Source organism: Gymnoscopelus microlampas (assembly GCF_963454915.1).
Source record: "Gymnoscopelus microlampas genome assembly, chromosome: 11".
Classification (NCBI taxonomy): domain Eukaryota; kingdom Metazoa; phylum Chordata; class Actinopteri; order Myctophiformes; family Myctophidae; genus Gymnoscopelus; species Gymnoscopelus microlampas.
This window is the reverse complement of record NC_139948.1, coordinates 27118848-27142436: the sequence shown is the minus strand read 5'-3', so window position 1 is coordinate 27142436 and position 23589 is coordinate 27118848. Positions and strand designations below refer to the sequence as shown.

General features: G+C 40.6%; 3 protein-coding genes across 5 annotated transcripts; all 3 read left to right on the top strand.

Moving 5' to 3' along the window:
* The first annotated feature begins 587 nt into the window (after nt 1–587).
* LOC311055012 (ran GTPase-activating protein 1-like) lies at nt 588–9515 on the top strand. 2 transcript variants are annotated; one of them, XM_084071075.1, is made up of 16 exons: nt 588–721; nt 1344–1468; nt 1868–1995; nt 2690–2749; nt 3210–3389; nt 4370–4504; nt 4723–4881; nt 5258–5371; nt 5688–5787; nt 6042–6126; nt 6925–7054; nt 7477–7593; nt 7791–7896; nt 8108–8196; nt 8470–8591; nt 8894–9515. In XM_084071075.1, exons 2-16 carry the CDS (start codon nt 1354–1356, stop codon nt 8973–8975), a joined length of 1722 nt encoding a protein of 573 aa, XP_083927201.1. In that variant the 5' UTR covers nt 588–721; nt 1344–1353; the 3' UTR covers nt 8976–9515. The 2 variants fall into 2 exon arrangements, with proteins under 2 accessions (XP_083927201.1, XP_083927202.1); XM_084071076.1 differs by having other exon boundaries at nt 8470–8630.
* A 2470-nt stretch (nt 9516–11985) lies between these two features.
* chadla (chondroadherin-like a) lies at nt 11986–18519 on the top strand (the record flags this gene model as incomplete). The annotated part of the gene is made up of 10 exons (XM_084070691.1): nt 11986–12150; nt 12525–12719; nt 12993–13148; nt 13992–14137; nt 15191–15429; nt 16026–16291; nt 16627–16963; nt 17096–17448; nt 17903–18069; nt 18216–18519. The coding sequence occupies 10 exons, from the start codon at nt 11986–11988 to the stop codon at nt 18517–18519; spliced, it is 2328 nt and encodes a 775-aa protein (XP_083926817.1).
* Nucleotides 18520–19302: 783 nt separating this feature from the next.
* On the top strand, nt 19303–21531 carry rbx1 (ring-box 1, E3 ubiquitin protein ligase; the record flags this gene model as incomplete). 2 transcript variants are annotated; one of them, XM_084071909.1, is made up of 5 exons in its annotated part: nt 19303–19411; nt 19957–20035; nt 20261–20331; nt 20904–20989; nt 21331–21531. In XM_084071909.1, the coding sequence occupies exons 1-5, from the start codon at nt 19334–19336 to the stop codon at nt 21341–21343; spliced, it is 327 nt and encodes a 108-aa protein (XP_083928035.1). In that variant the 5' UTR covers nt 19303–19333. The 2 variants fall into 2 exon arrangements, with proteins under 2 accessions (XP_083928035.1, XP_083928036.1); XM_084071910.1 differs by lacking the exon at nt 21331–21531 and having other exon boundaries at nt 20904–20993.
* Nucleotides 21532–23589: the final 2058 nt, after the last annotated feature.

The window sequence follows — 23589 nt, the reverse complement described above, 5'->3', positions numbered from 1 at the left end:
AGTATGCGCCATTTAAAAGACGTACATCATAAATGTATTTTTAAAATACATTTGTGTCTTTTAAAAAACAGTACACATTCTAAAGGCAATCGGAAACCTTATAGTTGCTAGCTCCAAACCCGGATGTCCTATAGTTGCTGACGGAACGGAGCTAAGAAGCGACTAGGCCACACTAGCGCTTTAAACCTATACATCGGCTATTTGAAAATAGCAGGTCTACAGCCCAAAAAACAAGAAGCCCAAAGTCGCTTATAATAAGCCGACATGGCAACGCTGGTTCCGAATAGGGCCCACACAGCGCCGATGGGTCTCAGAGGTAGTTGTATTTAGTTGACTACTCTTTCTCTTTGTGAAATCACAATTTGGCATAAGTGAAGCAAATACAAGTTATATTTTAAACACTTCCGGGCAATTTACTTGTTTCTGTATAGAAATTACGATCCTTACGTGTCGCGAGACGCACACAGAAAAAAAGGAGATCTGACAAAAATCCACGTTGAACTACATTGAACTACAACTCCCATGATCCTCCCCGTTTGTGGTCGTCAAGCCATAGACAAATAAAGGTAGACGCCTCCTTCGGCTGTTGCTGCACCACGCACACGCAGGAGTTTTGAACATCAGGAACGAGCGGGAGTGTGCGTGTGTGTGTGTGAGTGACACTTTCTAGCACAGCACGAGTGTGCACGACTGTTGTGTTGTACGGCGATTTTTCAGTTGGGTAAGTATTAGGAAAACACAAATTGCACACATTCTCCGCACAAATATGTGTAGAGAATTTGAAGTTGAGTATCATACTTTCTAGCTAGTCATTAGCTACAGAGGAGACGACGGGAAAGGCCAGGCAAACCTAGCTGCCATGGAAGAGCCCGTTAGCAGCTAGCTAGCTCGCTCACGTTGCTACACAATAACAACACATACTAATGTGGCTGGTGCGTTAACTTGCTAATTAGATTGTGAACGTTGTACTCAGCGGTGTTTGAATGACAGTCGCCAACAACGTTTACTAGTCGTCTAATTGTTTATACTTGGTTGCCATTTGATTGGTATTTTTAAGCAACATTTGTCCGTAAGCTATATTGACAGCTTTCTATGAAAACACCATTGTCAGCTGTTTCATAGAAAGTTGGAGAATAAGCGTCCCTGGGAAATAAAGGTTACCTTTAGCTGTAGTTGGTGTGAGCAACATGACATAATAGTCTATTACATCGTGTCCTTGGTTTATTACAGAGCTATGATTACAGACGGAGTCTGTTCCCTATAGATTACATTCTTGTGATGAAACTGGACGTAGGCAACCATGGTGTTTATAAGATGATGTAAGTCAAAACTGTTTTGCCTAGATGTCCTGACATGGCGACAGATATTGTTGCACAGTTGGCCGACTCTCTGGCCAAGACTGGAGTGGAGGAGGACCGAGAGTTGAGCTACAAGGGTCAATCAAGGAAGCTTGATAATGCTGCTTCTGGTGAGTGTGACATCCATCACTCCTGTGACATCTATCACTCTTTTGGTTACAAAAGGAACCAAATGGACCCTCCCGGGTCCATTTGGTTCCATTTGTACACTCTCAGAGTTATGGGGGTCCTTGAAATTAAAACGTTTGAGAACCACTGTGCTACACTAAATGGAACAGAGCCTTCATTAGTGTCATTGGTAACACCTGTGACACCAATTTCTGTCCAATATGGCTGCTGTGCATAGAGCCTATTGATGCCAGCGAACAGGAGAAATGATAATCTATGTAGCTAGGCTTTGGATGACATTTTTTGTGATTTGGATGACAGTTTTTGTTTGACAGTTAAAGTACAGTTATCTTTAACCCTTTCATCTCCTGGCCCTCACCCACCTTGCCCCCTCTTTTCAGTGGAAGAAATAGTGCAGGAGATTAAGGAGTTCCAGGGTTTACAGGCTCTACGATTGGAGGGAAACACCATCGGGGTGGAGGCAGCACAGGCCATCGCCAAGGCCCTGGAGACCAAGAATGACTTGACGGTTTGTTCTCTTTCACCTTATTACTGTTGTGGCTGCTAAAGCCGTCATGCAGGGGTCACACAGCCTACATCCCTGCATGCTCGATCACAATTTGTGGGGTTTTAAACCATTATTATCACTTGGGTTTATGTAGAACATTACTTGGGTTTATGTAGAACATTTAATTAATGAGCTAAAGGCTTTACATTTTTGAAAAAGGAACATTTTCATCTCATTAGGTCATAAAGCACAATAAACATGAACTCGTACACATACAAGAGACATAAAATAAACTATTGAATATGTGTAGAGAGATGGCAGCATGGAGAAGAAAGTGAATACTTTGCAGTACAAAGATTTGTATTGCAACGCCTGTTGGTACATACTGTATACGTATTGTTGCAACCCTGATAAGAGTCTAGGGCACAGGGAGTAGCAAAAATGACAAGACAGAGGGAGGCATGGCAGTGCCAGTTCATTACCAAAAATCTCTAAACTAACTCAAGGGTTTAAAGCTAACCTAAACACCAAAATAAAAGGGAATAAAACAAATCTAACCTAGATCACATACAGGATCACATATATTTTGGTATGGGACTATGCTTTAGGTATGTTGGTGGCTTGTTTCACAAAATCGGAATAGGTCTATTAAAAATGTTTTTGGGTTCTCCATGTGAAGCGAATGGATATGGATTGCCTTTACTCTGTGTTTCAGTGTTGTTACTGGAGTGACATGTTCACAGGACGCCTACGCTCTGAGATCCCTGCAGCCTTGGTGAGACGCTACTTCTAATGTGTTCTTACCATTTGTAGCCACATTATTTATGACATGAATTGACGATAAAGGGTGCTCTATTTGTTGAGAAAATATGTATTACCCCTTACATTATGAGACACTTTCAAAGCTTGTGTGTGAGTGCATGATGAATTCGGCAGTTAAATTAATATTAGGCTGCTTTTCATAATCTTTTTTGCTGAGATACCTGATCAATCTTAACCACAAATGTCTCATGAGACCCTGAAGCCCCTTCCCTTTGTTGAAACCCTCTGAACAATTTTCTCAGCTATGCTCTCTGCTGTAAATCTCCCACTGATGTACTATTCCTCAACCTTCATTCACTCTGACAAAAAAACAAACATTCATCAAACATTGAAAAATATGTGGCTTTTCCTGTCCCTTCCCCACCGTTCTGCCCTTTTCATAATCTGTCTCTTATTCTCATGGCATTTTCTAGAATTCTCTCGGTGATGCCGTGACGATGGCAGGCGCCAAGCTCTCTGTTCTGGATCTCAGTGACAACGCTTTTGGACCTGATGGGGTGAAGGGCATTGAGAAGCTACTTAAAAGCTCTGCCTGCCACACACTGCAAGAACTGCGGCTCAACAACTGTGGCATGGGCATTGGAGGAGGCAAGGTGAGAGACCAACCATTGCCAAGCCAACAGGTCTGGTAATCCCTGTGAATTGAGGGTGGTGAATAAAAATACTTTTGTCACATCTGCTGGACGTCAGTGAGAATACTGTGCAAAATAAATCACCATGGCAATTGGCACATTTATTGCCCCACAGAGATGGGACACTATTGTTTTGTAAAACGCAGGTTTTCCCAACATGCTTAATGTAATTGAGCCCTGTTACACTATCTCTTCAGAAGCCCAATAAGAACAGACTTACATTTGTTTATAACTACTATGTTGTAGGCTTATGCAATAGGCCACAATATCTTTGTTTTTTATGCTGCTAAGACACCCCAAAAGATGTGTCGGGTATTAGCTCCATCTTTTTTTCTTTCCTTTCTTTCTAATCTTCATTTGTATTTTAATTTATTTCCATAGTTCTTGTATAAAATATTCCAGAGACAAATGCAAAATACTGTACTATATCCACCCAAACTCATGCTAAAAAAACAAGGATAGGAAAAAAAGAAAAGAACCCTCATCTCTAAATCCCTAAATTAAAACAATCCCATCAACAAAGGACAAAAAGATATATATAAAAAAAAATTATATACACACACACACACACACACACACACACACACACACACACACACACACACACACACACACACACACACACACACACATATACACACACATACACACATATGCATACAGTATAAGGATTTACATAATAAATAATGATAATAGCTCCATCATTGTTAAAGTAAAAAATGTACATACTTATTTTAAAAAGTAAAAAATGTACATACTTATTTTATGTTAGTAGTTTGAATAAATTACACATTTTAAAAATCAAGGAAATCTCACTAGGATGTCAATGTTTTTGATGTATCGAAAATGTACCAGACCGTGACACCACTATCGTTCTCAACCAAACATTGAATTTTGTGAACCGTTAACACCCCTAATAAATACTCTGTTTTTGTGAACAGATCTTGGCTGCTGCACTGACAGAGTGCCATGAAAAGTCCAGTGCTGTGGGTGCCCCCCTCCGCCTGAAGGTGTTTATTGCAGGCAGGAACCGACTGGAGAACGACGGTGCCACAGCTCTGGCACAGGCCTTCCAGGTAGAGTTGAGCAGTAACTGCATTTTGGACTTTTTTTTTAATAGATCAAGCAGTCCTCTGACAGTCAATGACATGCAATAGCAGCAGGTCATGAATATTGAACTGGCTCAATGTCTTGTCACTGCACTGTCTAATCACATAGACATAGTAAAAATCATGCATTGTAGTTGAATCTAGCCACTATAAACTTTGTTATAATTGACTTAATTACTTCCCAGTTGATGGGCAGTCTGGAGGAGGTGCACATGCCCCAGAATGGCATCAACCATGGCGGTGTGACAGCATTGGCCACTGCCATGCAGCACAACCCAAGCCTCCGTGTCCTCAACCTCAATGACAACACTTTCACCAAGAGGGGGGCTATCGCCATGGGGCAGGTACGTTAGCACTGGAGACCAGCTTTGTTGACATCAACTCATCGATCTAATGGTATTGTAAAGAAAAATATGAGGATGTAAACATCCACATTATTTGTGAATCAGTTGGTTGATCTCCAAAGCTGAAGATCAACCAACTTATTCTCAAACAAAATGGGGAATACCATATGGGGTTAATACCATAACCTGTGTGTGTGTGTGTGTCTGTGTTCCTTTGTTTACTATTAGCAGGCAGGTTAAAACCACTGCAAATGTGATGTGTGTGGGGTGAAAATATTTGGCATAACAACTAAATTGGGGAGAAAAAATAGGTAAAAGGCATTACCAAAAGAATCACTCTAAACCTTTTAACTACTCAAATCTGTATCCCTCTTAGGCCCTGAAACATTTACGCAATGTCCAGGTGATAAACTTTGGAGACTGCCTGGTGCGATCTGAAGGAGCCATTGCTATCGCGGAAACTGTATCAGAAGGACTACCAATTCTCAAGGTAAAAGCAAGTAGCAGCATTATAATACAGACGAGCTTGACCTGAAATAATTGACACATGGAACTGTCTGAATATTGATAATAAACTGATATTGTACTGATCTCCTCTGTACTGTGTGACGTTGATTTGATAGAATTGTACTTGAGCTCATTGCGTGTCATGTGGTAGTGTGTAAGCTACAAACATATTAAAATGTAAATTTTATATCTGGGAAATGCATTTTTCAAATTTAAAAAGGAAGAAGAGGGCAGGAAAAAAGGAGAGGTCCTCTAACCCTTTTTCCCCCCAAATATACATTTTGTAATCTGTCGGATAGGAGCTGAATCTGTCATTTGGGGAGATCACAGAGGAAGCTGCTCTGGCAGTAGCACAGGCAGTGAAGGGCAAAGCCCAGCTGGAGAAGCTAGACCTAAACGGTATTCATGCAAAACACCATACTCTCACTTCTCCTTTCTGGTTTTATATACAAAAAGTAGATAACATGCTTTATATACACATAAGTATACCCATTTTTATGAAAATGTTCTATGTTTTGTATTGCAATTGTGTTAGTATGCATTTTCCATTGAATACTGCATACCACAGTATTTATACAGTAATGATTTTCTATATCTTCATAGCCTTATTGGTGTTTTTATTTTCATGTTTTGCTTTGCTTCCATGTCTTCAGGTAACTACCTAGGTGAGGAAGGCTGTGATGCCCTGAGAGAAATCATGGACAGTATGAACATGAGAGATGTGTTAGGATCCCTCAGGTATACATACAGAAGATTGTATACAGTTGCAGTGTGTCAATATAGAAAAACTGGGTTTGGTTACATAGAATGCTCACGAATTGTCCTTATTCTACATTTTTAGAATAGAACAAAAAATCTGATGAACAGTTGTTTTTATTGTAACACTGAGCTAGGGCCAAAATAAAATAAGTTTCAGCAGGTGCTTTCATTTAAAGTAGTAATACAGGGCCTAGGTGAAACGGCACAAACGACTTACTAATGTCGGGAGATCAATTGAGTCAGACGTTAGGTGTATAGTTGTTGAAAAGTAGCTGTGTGCACGATGAGTAAACACTGCAGTGACTGCACAGACAGTCGGCGCTGTGAGAGGAGATAATTCTATGCCAGTAAGTAGCAGTAAATAAAATGGTAAATACTGCATTTATTTAGCGCCTTTATCCAAATCGCTTTAGTGTGCATTCCATTCACACACTGATAGCGGAGGCAACCATGCAAGGCACCAACCTCCTCATCTGGAACAGTTAGGGGCAAGTTGTCGTGCTCAAGGACATATCGACACCAACCCAGGTGGTGTCCACTTGGAAATCAGAAGGTTACCGGTTTAATCTACCACCTGTTTTGATGCTCTAGCTAGCCTATTTCTGTAGCCCATTAATTAGGACTTCTACATTAGTGTGTCACTGTATCTTCTTTCTATCAAAGCTTTTCAGTCTATTAAAATTGTATTGTAACAGATGCTAGGCCATGAATGCACCTATTAGATCAGTATGCCGGTGCTACTTGTAATGACTGAAACTCATTTTCCATTTGCTGCAGTGATGATGAGGGTGAACCAGAAGATGATGAGGAAGATGATGAAGATGAGGAAGAAGATGAGGAGGATGTAGAGGAAGAGGAGGAGGAAGAAGAAGAAGAAGAAGAGGAGGAGGAAAGTGGTGTTAACCAGGTAAACAAAGATGGATGACAATCAGGTCAAGACTTAAATGTTTCAGCTATTCAAAAATAGCCGATCTACACTTTTCAACATAACGCATTGTAAGATTGTAGATCGGCTCTATTGAATTATTGGAAAATGTGTAATTTGGAAGATTTTTAACACCATTTCTAACCTGTTTTTATGGTTGTTCCTGGTACAAACTCTTTTCAAATGGGGATCTGTGGCCAAATATCAATTTTGGGATCCTTGACATGAAAATGTTTGAAAACCACTGCCCTAAATACTACCTCCTATTAATTTGCAAAGAGCTACCACGCTTGACATGACCTGAGATCAGGGCTATGCATTAAGCTAGTTGTCATTATCTCTTGACATGTTATTTTAGTGCTCTAGTTTGATGGTGACTTTTGCTCCTGTCTCTCCCCACTCAGTTGTCCACACCTCCCTCAGCCCCACGACCTCCTGATGTCTCCTCCTTCCTCAGTTTCCCTTCCCCTGATAAGCTGCTCAAACTGGGAGACAAGAGAGCACTGCTTATTGAACAGCAGGTAAACACAGACACTATATCACACACACAAACTTGTGCCCACTTCAGTTACAAATAATACATAAATAAGTCATTATTTTATGAGAATAAATGCTCTGTTATACTGTATACAGAGTAGCAAAGGTTTTTTGAAAGGGCTTAGCTGTAGACATGAATTCTTCACCACAGTCATCAATACATTCCTTCCTGCATGTTCAGGTGGATGTATCCGATGACATGAAGACAGCAGAGGCCTTCCTCAAAATCTCCTCTGTGTACAAAGATGATGATGAGGATGTTAAGATTGCTGTGTTGGACAGTATTGGTGAGTGTAGCCTGTGTTATATGATGTGTTTACTGTACACTCAAAGGCATGGAGGAACTTCAGCTGTTGAGTCCAGACAAATTGCTTTGACCTAGTGTGCTCTTCTTTTGTTTGTTTTGTTTTTAAATACATTTATTTTATTACCTGTAGCATTGCCAAAGTCTTGCCATGAATTTCCCCCGTTTGACTTGTTTTATTTTGCTCTGCACAGATGCAGTTCTAAAGAAAGCATTTGCCACTCCATCCTTCCAAGGTTACAACTTTGTATCATCTTTGTTAGTACTCCTCGGACTTATCAAGGTATGTTTAAATGTCAAATGAAGTCTTGCGAAAACATGTCAGTCATGTCATTCTAATGTGTGTTTCACTGTTCTTACTCTAGTCTTTCATTATTCTCACTTCACTTCTTCCCCGCTGTTTTTCTAAATATATTTTACCCTTTTTTCCATACTATTCACCATTCCCCCTTACTTTCCTTTCCATTCCTGTCTCCAACTCAACCATTTTCTAACATCTCACCTCATCTCTTGATTTCTCCTTTCTCCGTCACTCCTTCATCCTCTGTCCTGACAGAGTGAGGACAAGGTGAAACCTGTGCGTGTGGTTCCTGGTCACCTTCAGGCTTTGGAGCATGTTGTGCGACAGGACTACTTCCCTAAGGAGAATGTGGCTGTGCTGGAAGCCTTCATGTCCCGGTAAGGACGTGGCTGAGTGAGACACCAGGCAGCTCCCAGGTACCCCATCATTCCCACTTCAGATTAAAAAGCAAACCACCTTCTTGGATAATTAACTGAAATTATTACATTCACTGTTGGTAATGCAGTGGTGAAGTGCGTAGAATCACTGGCACTGGGTGGTTGAAAGGTGTACCAGGGAATGGGTCTATCCTTCTTAATTTCCTTTACTGTCTGGTACCAGTGCTAATTTGAAGTCAGTAATGACATTGATTTGGTGTTACAATATTGTTGTAACTGTCCATATGTGTTGTGTAATCCAGAGACAGCAAGGCCCTAGAGTCATGTGACAATTCCCGAAGCAGCCTACAGTCCACACTGCGGAGAATCATGTCTGAGAGCTGAGAACCACAAGAGGACTCACAAATGCACACATTTATTGGAGTGAATTCATACTGAACAACCACCGAGTTTACATACCTACGGACCTAATGAAAAGTCCCATTGCCTATATTCACACGGAGGCCGTTATGCTGAGTTTGATGTAAGAGGAAAATTGTTTGAATATGGTTAATGAGACAACTTTAAGCACACATGGAGCACAGCCACACTCCAAGGGATGGAGCACAATCAGCCAGAGCACTGCCCTTCCAGCAGAATTATTGAGCGAATATGGACTCTCAATTTGTGTTCTTTGCCAAGAAATGTGGCTTTACTGAATGGACTGACTGAAATTTCATACCAGTTAAGATTTTCCTCTGTAGGTCTACTGAATAGGAGAAAATGACTACCCTCATTCACTTTATTTATTGCTTATACTTACAATTTGTATTTTCTTTACTTTGTGGACGGGGATTAATCTATGACCATCAGCTGTTCTTTTATTTCATGTTTACCATGTTTATTACCTCTATTGTTGTAAAATGCTTATAAAATGTAATGGGGGGTGAAAAAGAAAAGAAAAATACAAAAGAATATCTATACATTTTGCCATACCAAAATAAAGATCTGCAACTTCCAGGCATTCGATCCAGTGGCATTTATGCTTTGACTGTTTCAGACAACTCAAGTTGGTGTTTATCAACCAATGGTTTGGGTTGCAATTTTTGTCACAGTGCAAAACTAATTTAGATTAGAACCATTGTGTGCTGTCTTCTCTAGTGTTTTGTGCAACATGTTTGAAAATAAGGGGCCCTTGTTCCTCTAGATGTGAGTATGAGATTAAGCCCATCATCGCTGTTGCGAACGTTCAGGGCATACTTGCCAGCACTGGCCTATATATTGAGATCCTCATAAATGGAGACGATCGACCTACGAAGTCGTCATTGAGACCCAAGACGTGCCATAGATACGGGGTCTGACATCAGCGAACCCTTCCCAGAGACTCCATATATGGAGATGGCCGTCACGTCCAGGACTGACGTCATGGTCCCATATTTGGGCATAACTGACATGGGCAGCTCCATCCAGGACTGAAGTCATGGTCCCATATTTGGGCATAACTGACATGGGCAGCTCCATGTATGGAGATGTCTGACATCACCGTGGTGACATCAGGGGCACAGCCAGCAGTATAAAGGTCGCTGGATACCCTGCTTAAGGCAGTGTCCTCGGCGACGCTCGAAGAGCATCTTAACTCTCCAGAGTACCAGGAGATTAGCTGGCCTTACAACCCAGTTAATCACGGATTGCATATTCAGGACGACTAGCTGGCCTTACAACCCAGCTAGGCCTTCACAGTGGCTCTTGAGTCCGGTTCTAAACAACCAGCCGATTATCTGTACTACAATCGCTACAAAATAGAAGTGAGATGACATGAAGGCAGCACGTCTTGCACTCAATAGACTTAAGACTGTTGCATCCTTTTCTGAAAGCTGAAAATGAAATGGTCTGCCCTTGTGATTGGTCTGGTGCTGATTCAGGGTTTGTTTTTACTGGGACTAAACATGGCCTTCCCTTTCGTTTGGTTTTATTGATGAACCCTAGTTTTCAGAATCCGAATGAGATAACTTTGCTATATAGCCTAGTTGTAGTTGGTATATAAGGCAAATGCGAAGAGGATAAGCAATAAGTAATAAGCAATTGTATCTCTTGGAGATCCAATTGCTTAAAAAAAGTGTTTTCGAAAAGCAATATCTCATATTGGAGGCCTTCAAATTAACCCCCTGTGAAATATATATATGTATATCCTCCAATGTCCTTTTATTCCCTACAAACGTAACAGTGCCCTGCTTAGTAGCCCTACATTTGGCTCCTGGCAGAAATTGTATTGCCATGGTGTTAATTAGAAGCGAGGGGACAGGGATTAGGGGTCAGGACAGAAGAATTTGCCAAAGCTGTGTGTGGCCTACAGCTGCTGAAATATGCCAAGTCGAACCTGTGCGTGAAGCAGTGGTGGAAAAAGTACTTAAGTAAAAGTATCAATACTTCAATGTAGAAATACTCTGTTACAAGTAAAAGTCTGGTAATCAAAATTTACTTGAGTAAAAGTACAAAAGTATGGGCATCAAAATATACGAAAAATACTCATTATGCTGAATGTCCCATTTCACAAGTTAGGCTATCATATGTCTAACATTTATATACATTTTTTTTTGAAAATAGCAGATCTACAAGCTCACAACATGTCGCATCGCGACGTGTTGTGAGCTTGTAGACCGTTAAATAGGGCTTAAGTGTTTATATGTTTTGTAATAATAAGCAAAATCTACAAAATAACTAGTAACTAAAGTTTTCAAATAATTGTAGTGGAGTAAAAGTACAATATTTGTCTCTAAGATGTAGTGGAGTAGAAGTAAAAGTATTGAAAATTGAAAACACTCCTGTAAAGTAAAAAATCCTCAAAAGTGTACTCAAGTACAGTACTTGAGTACATGTACTTACTTTACACCACTGGCGTGAAGACGCAACGAGGTTGAGGAACAGCCCATTCTCTCCGTTATGTTAGGAGAGGAGTCCGCTCTGCATCTTAACTGCCTCCTGTAAACACTTTATTTTATGCAGTTCTATCATTGCACAGCGGATGAAACCGTGAGATTCTTCTCTATGGTGAGTGATGTAAGGTTTACTTTAATGGTAGTATTTTTTGCAAACTAATTGTGTCAAATGGTTTGAGAAGTCAGACCTGTCCTATTTGCTGGAAAACTAGTAAATCATTTTACATATTTCAAATACATTGAATTATCGGCTAACATTCACTTCACAGCTTTGATCTGACCTTTCTCTGAAAACCTGTGTAAAATGCTACAGTTATTTTTAAGAGCAAACGTTTTTGAGGGAATGCTCAAACAATTTAAGAGTCTCGCAGTTTTAATAACTTAAAATGTGCAAGTTGAGTTTGTACTGTATAAATCACAACACATTTAGGTGCTGGTGCCGTATATTTGTAAAATATTAATTTTACTGGACATTCTAGATGCGTTTCTTCACTGTGTCACTGCTTGGAGCATTGATGCTTCTGGCGCACAGCGTGCCAGTAGAAGCAGGAAAGTGTCCTCAGGTGTGTATCTGTGACAACTCCAAACTCACTGTCGCCTGTATTGGCAAGAACTTGACTGAGGTTCCACCAACCATAGATGAGGTAAGGATAAATAAATAAGTATTGTCTTTATTTGTGCATGTGCATGAGTTTTGTGCATGAGTCCTGCTTGTGTTTTTGTTATTCTCTAATTTTCCTGTTTTATTTTATTTAAAACTTCTTATATTTTCAAATGTCCTTTTATAATGTGTCTCTTTTGAACTGTCTTAATGTTTAATGTTGTGTAAAGCACTTTGACTTGCCTTATTGTTGAAATGTGCAAATAAATCTGACTTTTGCCACATCATTGCACTTTCATCATAATTGGAACCTTGAATCACTTAATCTGTTCAGTTCAGACATGGGACTTGGTTTTCAAAGAGACGTTAGTCCTTTGTCTTTCTGCATATTTTCCCCATGCGTTTCCCGTCTTACAGATCACAGTGAAAATAGACCTGAGGAACAATGACCTACAGGTGCTGCCCAGGGGAGCCTTCCTGCACACTCCATACCTCACTCACCTAAACCTACAACGCTGTAACATTATGAAGGTGAAGGAGGGAGCGTTCCGAACCCTAGGACGTCTGGTCTCTCTCAACCTGGCCAACAACAACATAGAGATCCTATATCAGGTCAGACAGAGAGACATAATTCAGGCCTTTTACATTTTATACAGTACTTGGTGGAAATTAACTTTGATAATAAACAGATAATCTAATTTGTAGATCTGCTAATCTGCTACGGCCTAAATTATAATAAACAGCCATTTCTAATATGTTGAGGTGAAAAGGGATTTTGTCTCTCAACTTTATAATCCGCTGATACTACAATCATACTGTATGTATAGCTGTCTTGTGTGCTGGAATATTCTGTCCATGTACATGTGCATCACCTCACCCCAACAGGAGGCCTTTGATGGCCTCTCCTCCTTAAAGGAGCTGCATTTGGACCATAACCGTATAGAGGAGATCCAGCCTGGAGCCTTCACCCAACTGGGCTTCCTCAACATGCTGGCTCTCTTTCACAACCAGCTGGTTTTTATCCCCAACATGGCCTTCCAGGTATACAGATGAATGGATGAATACACTTAGATGGACACACACACACCACTCTTTTTTACAAACCTGTACACACAGTTAATAAAAAAATAAAATACTGAAAACGGCAGCTTGTTACCTTCAGTAGTTCATTGGCACAGAGTATACCTTCTTCCTCACCGGCACCCTGGATAATGATATACCTCCTGGAAGGAGGTATATGTGTTAACTTAAATATAAACACTCAACATCCAAGCTCAAAAATGGGATTTAATTCAACTAAAGATATTTAACAAAGGTATTTAAATTAAGTTATACTTTATTGATCCCCGTGGTGAAATGTATCCACTGCATTTGCCCCATTCTAACAATTTAGTTAATGCAGCCACTGAGCAACACCCAGGGACCAGCTTCAGTGCCTTTGACAAGGGCAGTGGCAGCCGAGTATGTCCCTATTAGGATGCATGTCTTTATACAATGTATAACAGTGTATGTACTGTATATAATGTAATATATAGAACATTGCTTTGGAGTGTGTAGGTACCTGTACAGTATGAATTGTCAGTGGTGTGAAGCCATGTGAAGATGAGTGCATGGGAATGTTGAGAGATGCATAAAAGAGTTAGACAATTGCAAAATTGCCTGCTTGTGGAGCAGGATAGCAGACCCACAGGAATCCATTTTGGATTGATTAACCATCCAGCTCTGCCTAACAATCAACTAAAACAGAGTTTTACCAGAGTGGTTGTCACAGGTTCACACATACAGAAACCTAAGTTATTCTTAACACAAACTCAAGAAAGAGATGCATATACGCACCACGGTTATTATCTATTATGCTTGACCCTATGTTACCTTTACTTCCAGGGCCTGCAGAACATAAAGTGGCTTCGTCTCAGCCATAACTCTATCAACAACCTGGCCACTGAGGCCTTCGCTGGGCTGTTCACCCTAAAACGCCTCAGCCTGGAGCACAATGAGCTGCAGTTCTTCCCCTCTGAGTGCATGACCAGGTACAATATGGACATGGATTATAGGATGCAAGGACAACACTGAAAGATAGGAAGCAAGGATAACGAAGAAGTGCAGGAAAGCATGGACAGAAAGGACATGTGGTGTCAGGGATCATATAGTCTTGCGTAGCCAGACAATTGCTTTAAAAGCATGTGTGTAACTATGGACAATTATGATAACAAATACAGTACAACCAACAACCAACATGTTGTTTAGCCATTATTTTACTTCTTATTGAGACATACAAATGCAAATCATGGAAATCATTATAAAAAAAATAAAAAATAAAATCAAACAATCTAGGAATCACTTAAGAGGTACTAATCTTTGTTTAGGCAAGGCAAAGCAAGTTTATTTGTATAGCCTATTTCATACACAAAGGCCCAGTGTTTTACATTAAAAGATTGAAAGTAAATTTTAAGGAATTAAAATAAAGAATAGAAGGAATTAAATAGAAAAAAGGCATTGGAAAAATAAAGGTCAATGAGCAATTATGATTTTACTTATTGTCACACTATCAGCAATAAACTCATTAGGAGTATTGGATTGTGAAGGAGCGTTTGTCCTTCTAGAATAATCTAGAATCCAGAATAGAGTTTGGGTTTTCAATACACTTATTTTCTTCTAGTTTATTAGTTGAAAGTATAGAGTTTACAGAAAATGTGTATGAAAAGCAAAAAAACTGGCAGGGCATATACATATACAAATACCTTGCCTAGCGGCATCGGTGAAACAATATAATTAGACCAACTATCATTATAGTTATAATGTCCCAGATCCAGCATATTGTTAACTTAATATGATACAAGATGTGTAATATGTTACCTATGTTTTCATTTGTTCAAGACAAAAAACAATCAAGTTTGCACGCTGGATCATGCTCTAAAGTTTAAAATGTCTTGGTTCCTTATACATTCCAATACATTTAAAACTTTGGAGCATGAGCCAGTGTGCAGACTTTATTGTTTTTGGATTCTGACCTCTGCCCAGCACCTGGTTTTTAGTGAGTGGATGTGTGTGCTTTATTGTTTGTTTCTGTGCGTTTGTTCAAGACTCTCAGAGGTCACACGCCTGGACATGAGCTATAACCCCATGACCTACCTGGGGGAGGAGTCTGTCTCCATGGCAAAACTCACACACCTCTACCTGGACCATATGTCCCTCCAGGACCTATCTGACTCAGCCCTGTACAAGGCTCCTCTTCTCTCCCATCTGGATCTCAGCCACAACCAGTTACGTTACCTGGAGCCGCTCTCAGGCCCCAAGGAACTGGCTCGACTCAATCTCACTGGTAAGGCTGGGTTTGTCTAGTTTAAAGTTGTCAAAGTGCTATACTGCTATTATATGCATTGGTATACATGGTCATGCTTTATTACACATTCTATAAATGTGCTAAGCTAGCACCACCCCATTGTTGCTGAAGAAATTCTTCATGGGACTTTGTCTCATTCCTTATTAGTATTACTTTTAATTGTATTATATTAGTATTAACTTAATTGTAATTGTTCTATTTTACTTTCTTTATCATGTCATATTCAGTATTGTTGTGGTGCTGTTAACATAGTCTTGCGGAGCGTGTCACACTAGCATTGCGCTGCTTTTATCTGTTACAAATAAATCCTCTTGATTCTCTTGCTCTGTATAAACAAATGTATATTATTATACAGTGGTATAAAATACTAATATATTTATAAGTCCAATATAAGTTAGTTTGTTTATGTATCATTGTAGCATTTCCTGAAATTGTGTCTTTATATCTACAGTATGAGTAAAGTAACTATAAGTGAGCTTTTTGCTAAATTAACATTTATTTCTGTGAAAGAAAAATAAATCTGACAGTAATATTTAGTACCCATATTATTTTTCTTTTGCTGATCTTTTTCAAAGGCAATCCCATCTATTGTAACTGCTTTATGAGGCCCTTGAAGTTGTGGGCCAAGCGTGGTCGTGTGAAGCTGCTGGGGGTCTGCTCTGGGCCAGCTCATCTCTCAGATGAGCCCTTGGAGGCGGTTGGGCCTTTGGCGCTGCGCTGCCGCAGCAGAGAGGAAACGCTAAAGGAGGAGTTTGAAGAGCAAGAGGACAAGAGAGAAAGTGCCTTGCCCACAGCCAAGCCCAAGAAGAAAGTCAAGTGCCCAGATAACTGTGACTGTGATGTGAGTGAACGCTTAATTTATACTACTACTTTGTTGTATGACAGTGTCACTGCTGAAAATGTCAAAAACGTGACACGTAAAGTAAAGCGAAGATTTTCACCATTTCACACCCACCTACATTGAGTTTCAGGAGGAGTCAGCCCTCAACATTCTGCTCAGGGTCATTTTTAATATTTTGTATTTTTTTATTACATTTGTTTTCCAAAACAATAATGAGTAGCTGTCGTGACAATGGCTCTGCAGAGTAATCGCTGTTGATGTTAAATGAACTTGAAATAGGTTAAAGAAATATGTAATAATAACTTATATAAAATAAATATAATGATCTTTCTCAGGTTGAAGCCCACCACGCCACATGTGAAGGTCGCGGTCACACCAAAGTCCCACGGGGCTTCCATCCCAAAACCCAGCTCCTCGATCTCCGTAGCAACCATTTTCACTACCTCCCCAGCAACAGTTTCCCCAGCATCGGCCAGGTCGTTTCCCTTCACCTGGAGTTCTGTAAAATCCATGAGATCGATGGTGGTGCTTTCCGGGGAATGAAAGGTCTGGTCTACTTATATCTGTCTGACAATGAGCTCACATCTCTGGGCCCTAGCACATTCACAGGAGCTCCTGGTCTCCTTTACCTACACATAGAAGGGAACCGGCTGGCCAAGTTTCCAGGATCAGGTCAGTTGCCATTCAGTCAGGTCTGGCTAGACATATAGAACACACTAGTAAACAAACTACTGAAATCTTAGACACTGCCTGCCTGTCTTGTCTCTCTTTCTGTCCTTCATTCATTTGATCTTTTTCCTGTAGCTCTGGTGACCCTGCCTGCTTTGTTTGTGTTGCACCTGGAGAAAAATGCCATCTCTAAACTAGAGCCTGCTGGTTTACTGTCCTCATCGGTCCCCAACCTCAGAGAGCTCTACCTGACCAATAACACCATAGCAGCCATCGCCATTGATGCCCTGGACTCTGCTTACCTGGAAACACTTCACCTGGATTCCAATAAGCTTACTGAAGTGCCCACTAAGGCTCTGTCCAAGGCTTCCAGTCTGGAGGAGTTGAACCTATCAAGGAATTCAATGCGCTGGGTGGGACCACACGCATTCCAACCTGTATCCAACAGCTTGAGAAGGCTATACATGGAGGAGATGGGTATAGAGAAGTTAAGTAACCCTAAACTTAACACTGAGGATTTTACTGAGCAGTGCATGGTTAGCCTGGCATGGCCAGACTAATATCACAGCGTAGATTTTAGTCTGGAATCTGTGTGGACCCTGCATTTCCAAGGGCCGGATAAAAAAAAAGCCTCTGGTGATAAACCCACCCCACATTTGCATACTGTGCCCTGATTGGTGCCCCCACAACTTTGGGGGCAGCAAATTTTATTCACAACCGAGCAGGGCCAGACTAATCAATGGCAGATTCTTCTGGTTTCCAGGCTAGTGCACGGTTTCACAAAGTCAGAAACATACCTCTCCTCCCCTCTCCTCTCCTCTCCTCTCCTCTCCTCTACCTCCCCGCCTTTCATTGTCTCTTCTGCTCTATTCACCATCTCTTTTCTATTTCTCCTTTCTATGGACTGGCACAATAACAGTATACTCAAACTTCCATGACTAGATGTCCAGGGACTCATTGGCAGGGCTGGACTCGGGCCTGAGGGTTCTGTCTATACAAGGGAACCAGCTAGAAGATGTTCCTGATCTAAAGCCTTTCACCAGCCTGGAGATGGTCAACCTACAGGACAACCCCCTGCTATGTGACTGTCCTCTGATGCTGCTGCGCAGGTCAGTATTCGCCAGCTGCTCCTGAAGAGGGTTACAGGCCAATCAACATGAAATGACTGTTTCTCTGTCTGTCTGTTTTTTCCGCTACCTCATTTACTTACTTACTTACTTAACTTGCGCCCTCTCTTCCTTTCTCTCTTTCTCAGATGGATGGAGAATGTAACTCTGGAGGTGACAGCCACCTGCGGTCATCCTCCTGAGCTGAAAGGTCAAAGCATCCGGGATGTCCTCGTCTTCAAGTCCTGCCCAGATGACACCTCCCCTCCAGACATGGAGCCAGTAACAGTCATAAGGGCCCCAAAAGCCAATAAACCCAAACCCACTCTTGTAAAGATTTCTCCAGTCAAAGCCAAGGCAGCCAGGAGGACCAAAGGGAAGCGTCCCCAAAACAACAAGGAGAAGAACCCTAAAGCACCACCGCTAACCAAAAACAAGGAGAAGACACTGTAATAAAGAAATAGAATGTTGTATGGGAATATATCCATATATTCTGTTTCTATAGTTGTAATTCTCTTTTGTGCTCGAATTCAAATAAGCTAAATTACTATTGAGGAACAGAATATTTGTATGCTATGTTTATGAATTGAATACATAGGACCACAATGGAAACAAGTCCCCAGGACTCTTTTAGCCTTAATATCTGACTGTACCTCGTGCTGTTTACATTTCTGACTAATAAAGTATTCAATCAATCAAAATACAGTCTGTAATGTCATTTCTTAACAATAGATGGCAGCAGCCAACAGGTTTATGAAACAGCTCATGGATAGCATACATACCTGCCATGAACATGTGCGATTTGTGTTTGTGTGTTGTTGTTGTTGTGCTCTCTTTTACTTGTAACGTATGCACATTCTTAAAATGTGGACGTAAATACTGCTGTATAATTAAAAATCTGGATATGAATTCCCTTGTACATTGATAAAAGATAACATCACGTGCGCCTGAAACGGTTCTATGGTGTAATGGTTAGCACTCTGGACTCTGAATCCAGCGATCCGAGTTCAAATCTCGGTAGAACCTATGTCTTTTTCTTACAAACAACCAGGGGGTGCTTTATAACAACATGCACATTCATACAGTGTGCAAGAATAACACAGAAAGGTACACGTCTGCCCAATCTGAATTAGGGAAAGTAACCAAAGCAGGTGTGCCGACCAAAAATGTAATCTCAACATCCCTTTAAAATACATGGTAGCGTTTCCGGCCCGTATCTTCGCCCTGATTGGTTGAGGCTCTTAAGAGCAGAATACTGTTTTTTAAGATGGCAGCAGCTATGGATGTTGATACGCCAAGCGGCACGAACAGCGGAGCTAGCAAGAAACGTTTTGAAGTCAAGAAGGTACTGTTTGTCTAACATTGTATTTAATTTAATCCAGTTAAAGGGTAAAGGAATAGTTTATGTGCCGAAAAATTATGCTCAAGTCTTGATAACTACGCGTGCCTCAAGAATACAATGTGGTGTTTGCGTGCTAACTTCAACTAGCTTGTTAGCATGAATGTGCACATCATCAGTGCGTATGAATGAATGCTAGCTAAACGGATATATAGATGTGATACTTCATAACATCGAGACTTGCCTTTGGTTAAGCTGGTTGTTTCACAGAAGTTCATATCACTAGTGGTACGTAACGCTGACGTAAGACAATTAATTAATGGGATTGTGCTAGCTTAGCCGCTTCCTCTTGGTAAACTTGTAAGCCCTTTATTTGGCCCCAGGTGACTAATTATATATATAAATATTTAATTATGACTTAAAAATATCAACATGATAGTGATATACTTATATCATGTACTATACCACTATATGTGAGGTATTGTCCTTGTGTGCTAGGGCATTGATTGACACATTTGTTGTATTTTTATCTTATTCTGCTTCTCAAATAGTGGAATGCTGTGGCATTGTGGGCCTGGGACATTGTAGTTGACAACTGTGCCATCTGCCGCAATCACATCATGGATCTGTGTGAGTTGGAGTGAAGTGGAGTTGATGCTGGGTTTGACAGTGTCATCTTTCTCTAAAACCTGCTTTTCAAGTTCAATATTCTGCATATAATGCTGTAGCTAATTTAAGTTGTATGATTTATGACATATCTGGGTGGTTTGGACTGTTATGTGTATTTACATGAATTTTTATTTAAGAAATACATTTTGTGTTTTCAGACAGTATTTTGACCTCTTTTCCCCTCAGGTATAGAGTGCCAGGCCAACCAAGCCTCTGCTACATCTGAGGAGTGCACTGTTGCCTGGGGCGTCTGCAATGTGAGTCATATGATTGGTGTACACACATTTCCTTCCTTCATTAGCCTGAAAATGTTAATGATTGGGGTGAAACAAGAGCTCTGATACATAAGTTAGGGCTTATTTTTAGTGGTCTGTCTATGGCATTACATAGCTGTAGTTTGGCTTACGGTTACACTTAACACCTGGCATCTCCCCAAAAAACATTGGGCATATCAAAACTTTCTAAAATTGTGAAAATAACAGATTTAACGTGACGTTTTCGCACAACACTGCCGTACAACAAAGTATGGTTTAGGGCTTAAAGGGGTGTATATTATTTGTAACTCTTCTGGGGTCAGTTTAATCAAGCTTTTGTGTGTACCCCACTGACCCCAGACAGTGCACAGCCTGAGTAGACATTAAAATGACCCCTGACGTGTTTGAAAGTGAAATGGGTGGTGACAAAAAAATATCAATTTATTCCAACATGCCTCAATGGTCAGTGATTACATAATTAACAATCAATTTTATTGAATTAAAATAACTAGTCTTCATGTTTCATTGATGTAATGTTTATTAAAGTTGATGTATTTTTACTTTTTCTCCCACAGCATGCTTTCCACTTCCACTGTATTTCTCGCTGGTTGAAGACCAGACAGGTGTGCCCTCTAGACAACAGGGAATGGGAGTTTCAGAAGTGAGTATTTTTTATTTCCTAGTGAAATTATTATACTCTAGATGGCTTTGTGGGGAAGTGAGCTGTGGTTAACACGTTTTTGGTCATATTTACCAATACACATAATGTAACACAACTGTCCCCTGTACTATTTATGATTTAATGTATGAAATAAAGTACATTTAAGAGCAATGGGGAATGCTGATTAATATAGTGGGCAGAATATACTATCACTAATGGATTAAATGTTAGTCCTCTATGGTGCATTCAAGTGCTCAGTTTTTAATTTGCTTGACCACAGATGGGATAAACTGATTAACTGTTGTACTGACACCCTTCCTCCTCTCCCTCTTTTTGTGCAGGTATGGACACTAACCTAACTCAAAACACTGTGGACCACTTCTTGACCTCAGTGTCTAGACCCCTATTGCTTTCCCCTCCAGTTTATGGCCCCAATATTGTCATCCCTCACATTTGCTGATGTTTTAGATTAAACACTTTTTCTAAGTTCGGTTTGCAATTATTGTAAATGTAAAGAAATAAACATCTGATCCACCAATGCATGTTTGGTTTCAATGACTGCTGGGAACCCTGGAGGTATTAGCGAGCGAGATGCTAATGTGCGCTAACTGATACAGTATAGGTCGTGCCTGACAGGAGTTCCTCCATGATACTTGGCAGCAATGTTGCTAGTGTCTTGTACAGAGTCTGTTCCAACAGATGAGTGCTAATTTAAGATGCAGACTGAAATATAGGGTCACTAACATAATGCTAACACTACTATGGGATTTATCATAAACGGCTAACTTTTGTTAGCTATGCTAGCAACCGGAAGCTTGTTAGCTAGCTTTAATGTTTGTGGTCACGCATCACTGTGGTGTTTATGGAAGCAACAGCTCCATGCAGTTGCCAACGCAACATACAATGCCGAGTCTGATGGCTAAAAATGGCTTACAAATAGTTACATCGGATGAGAAGAAATGCTATGGATTGAAATGATCCTGTGGAACAACAGATTTGTGTCCGGGGTTTCATAGTTTTTATTTGCTTAATTTACTGTAGCTCCGTGCTGTAACTTTGGGACTTTGTCTTATTTGCAGTTTTGCACAACAAATAAGTTTGATCATATGATCATTTAGGCTGTGTTTGTGTATTACAATTCCCCTCATTCTACCACATCCCATCGCTGCAGGTCGGTTCCGTATAATGTACTGTTGTCATGGGGGGAGCCATGCGTTAATCCGACAGACCTTTTCTCCGACTATGTGGCATCCGCGTGCGGTTAGGGCACCCGTCATGGGACTGGTGGTAATAATTAAACCCTTCCCTACACAATGTCTTTGCCAAAAATAGTCAATCTAGAAGCTCACAGTGCGTCGCAGCAAGCCGCGTTGTGAGCTTGAAATCTGCTATTCTTTTTGCAAATGTTCCCTGCCCTCCAGAATAGGCATGCTGGGGTTACACACACACACACACACACACACACACACACACACACACACACACACACACACACACACACACACACACACACACACACACACACACACACACACACACACACACACACACACACACACGACAGATTCAGCTCAGAAAATATAATCTTAGAATGTTCTCTGAAATGTTCTGATTATTAGAAGGCGATAGTATATGTCAGTATCAAAACGATTAATCACCCTTCGTTACACAGTGAAAATAGCAGCTCAGTGCTTGTAGATCTGCTATTTTTGCTTTTGAAATTTTTCAAAAATAGACCGATCGATTATTAATCTTTAAAATTACATATTCGATTAGTTTTAACTGTTGCAACTATTACAGTTCCTTTCAATATTCCTGCACACACTGGATAACTAATTCGTTTTTCTGTGCCACCTTTCTTTATACATACATGGTGTCAACCGTCTATCCTTTGACAGGAGTTTGTTTGGCCTGAGCAATAAGGGCTGCTTTGACGCAGTCACGTGTTGGTGATAATCCTCTGTGGCGGAAAGACAAATGGCCTGGGAGGATTACTGTAGGTGGCCAATGGCCTACTCTCACCTCTAGGGCTATGCCTCAGACACTGCCTGGTTTATACTTAAGTGCAAGCGACAGATTACTCGTATATGGCCCATACTAAAGGATAACAAATAACTCAGAGGCTTAGCAGCAGGCCTATGTGGTCACAGGATATTAAAGTTGTTAATATGTATGATTTAACAGTTTAAACTCAAACTACTTTGAGACTAAATTGAGAGCCTGAGGAATGTTTTGCTAACCTGCTGGTCTGTGTTGAGCAATTTTTCAGACTTGGCTTGCACCAGAATTGTAGCCTCACTAACAAAAAACAAAAAGTCTGGCCCCTCTCAATAGAGATTCGATTTATCTCCCTCCGAAGTTGTGAGGGACCAATCAGGGCCCAGTATGCAAATATGGGACGGGTTTATCACCAGAGGCATTTTTTTAATTTGCCCCTCGGAAATGCAGGTTCCACACAGAGATTCTGGTAGCCCGACTAATATCTACGCAGTGATATTAGTCTGGCCATGCCAGGCTACCAGAATTGTTCCAACTTTGAATGGAAGTTAAATGTGTGTATAAATGAGGCATCTACTGCAGTGATTACCAAACCTTTTGGC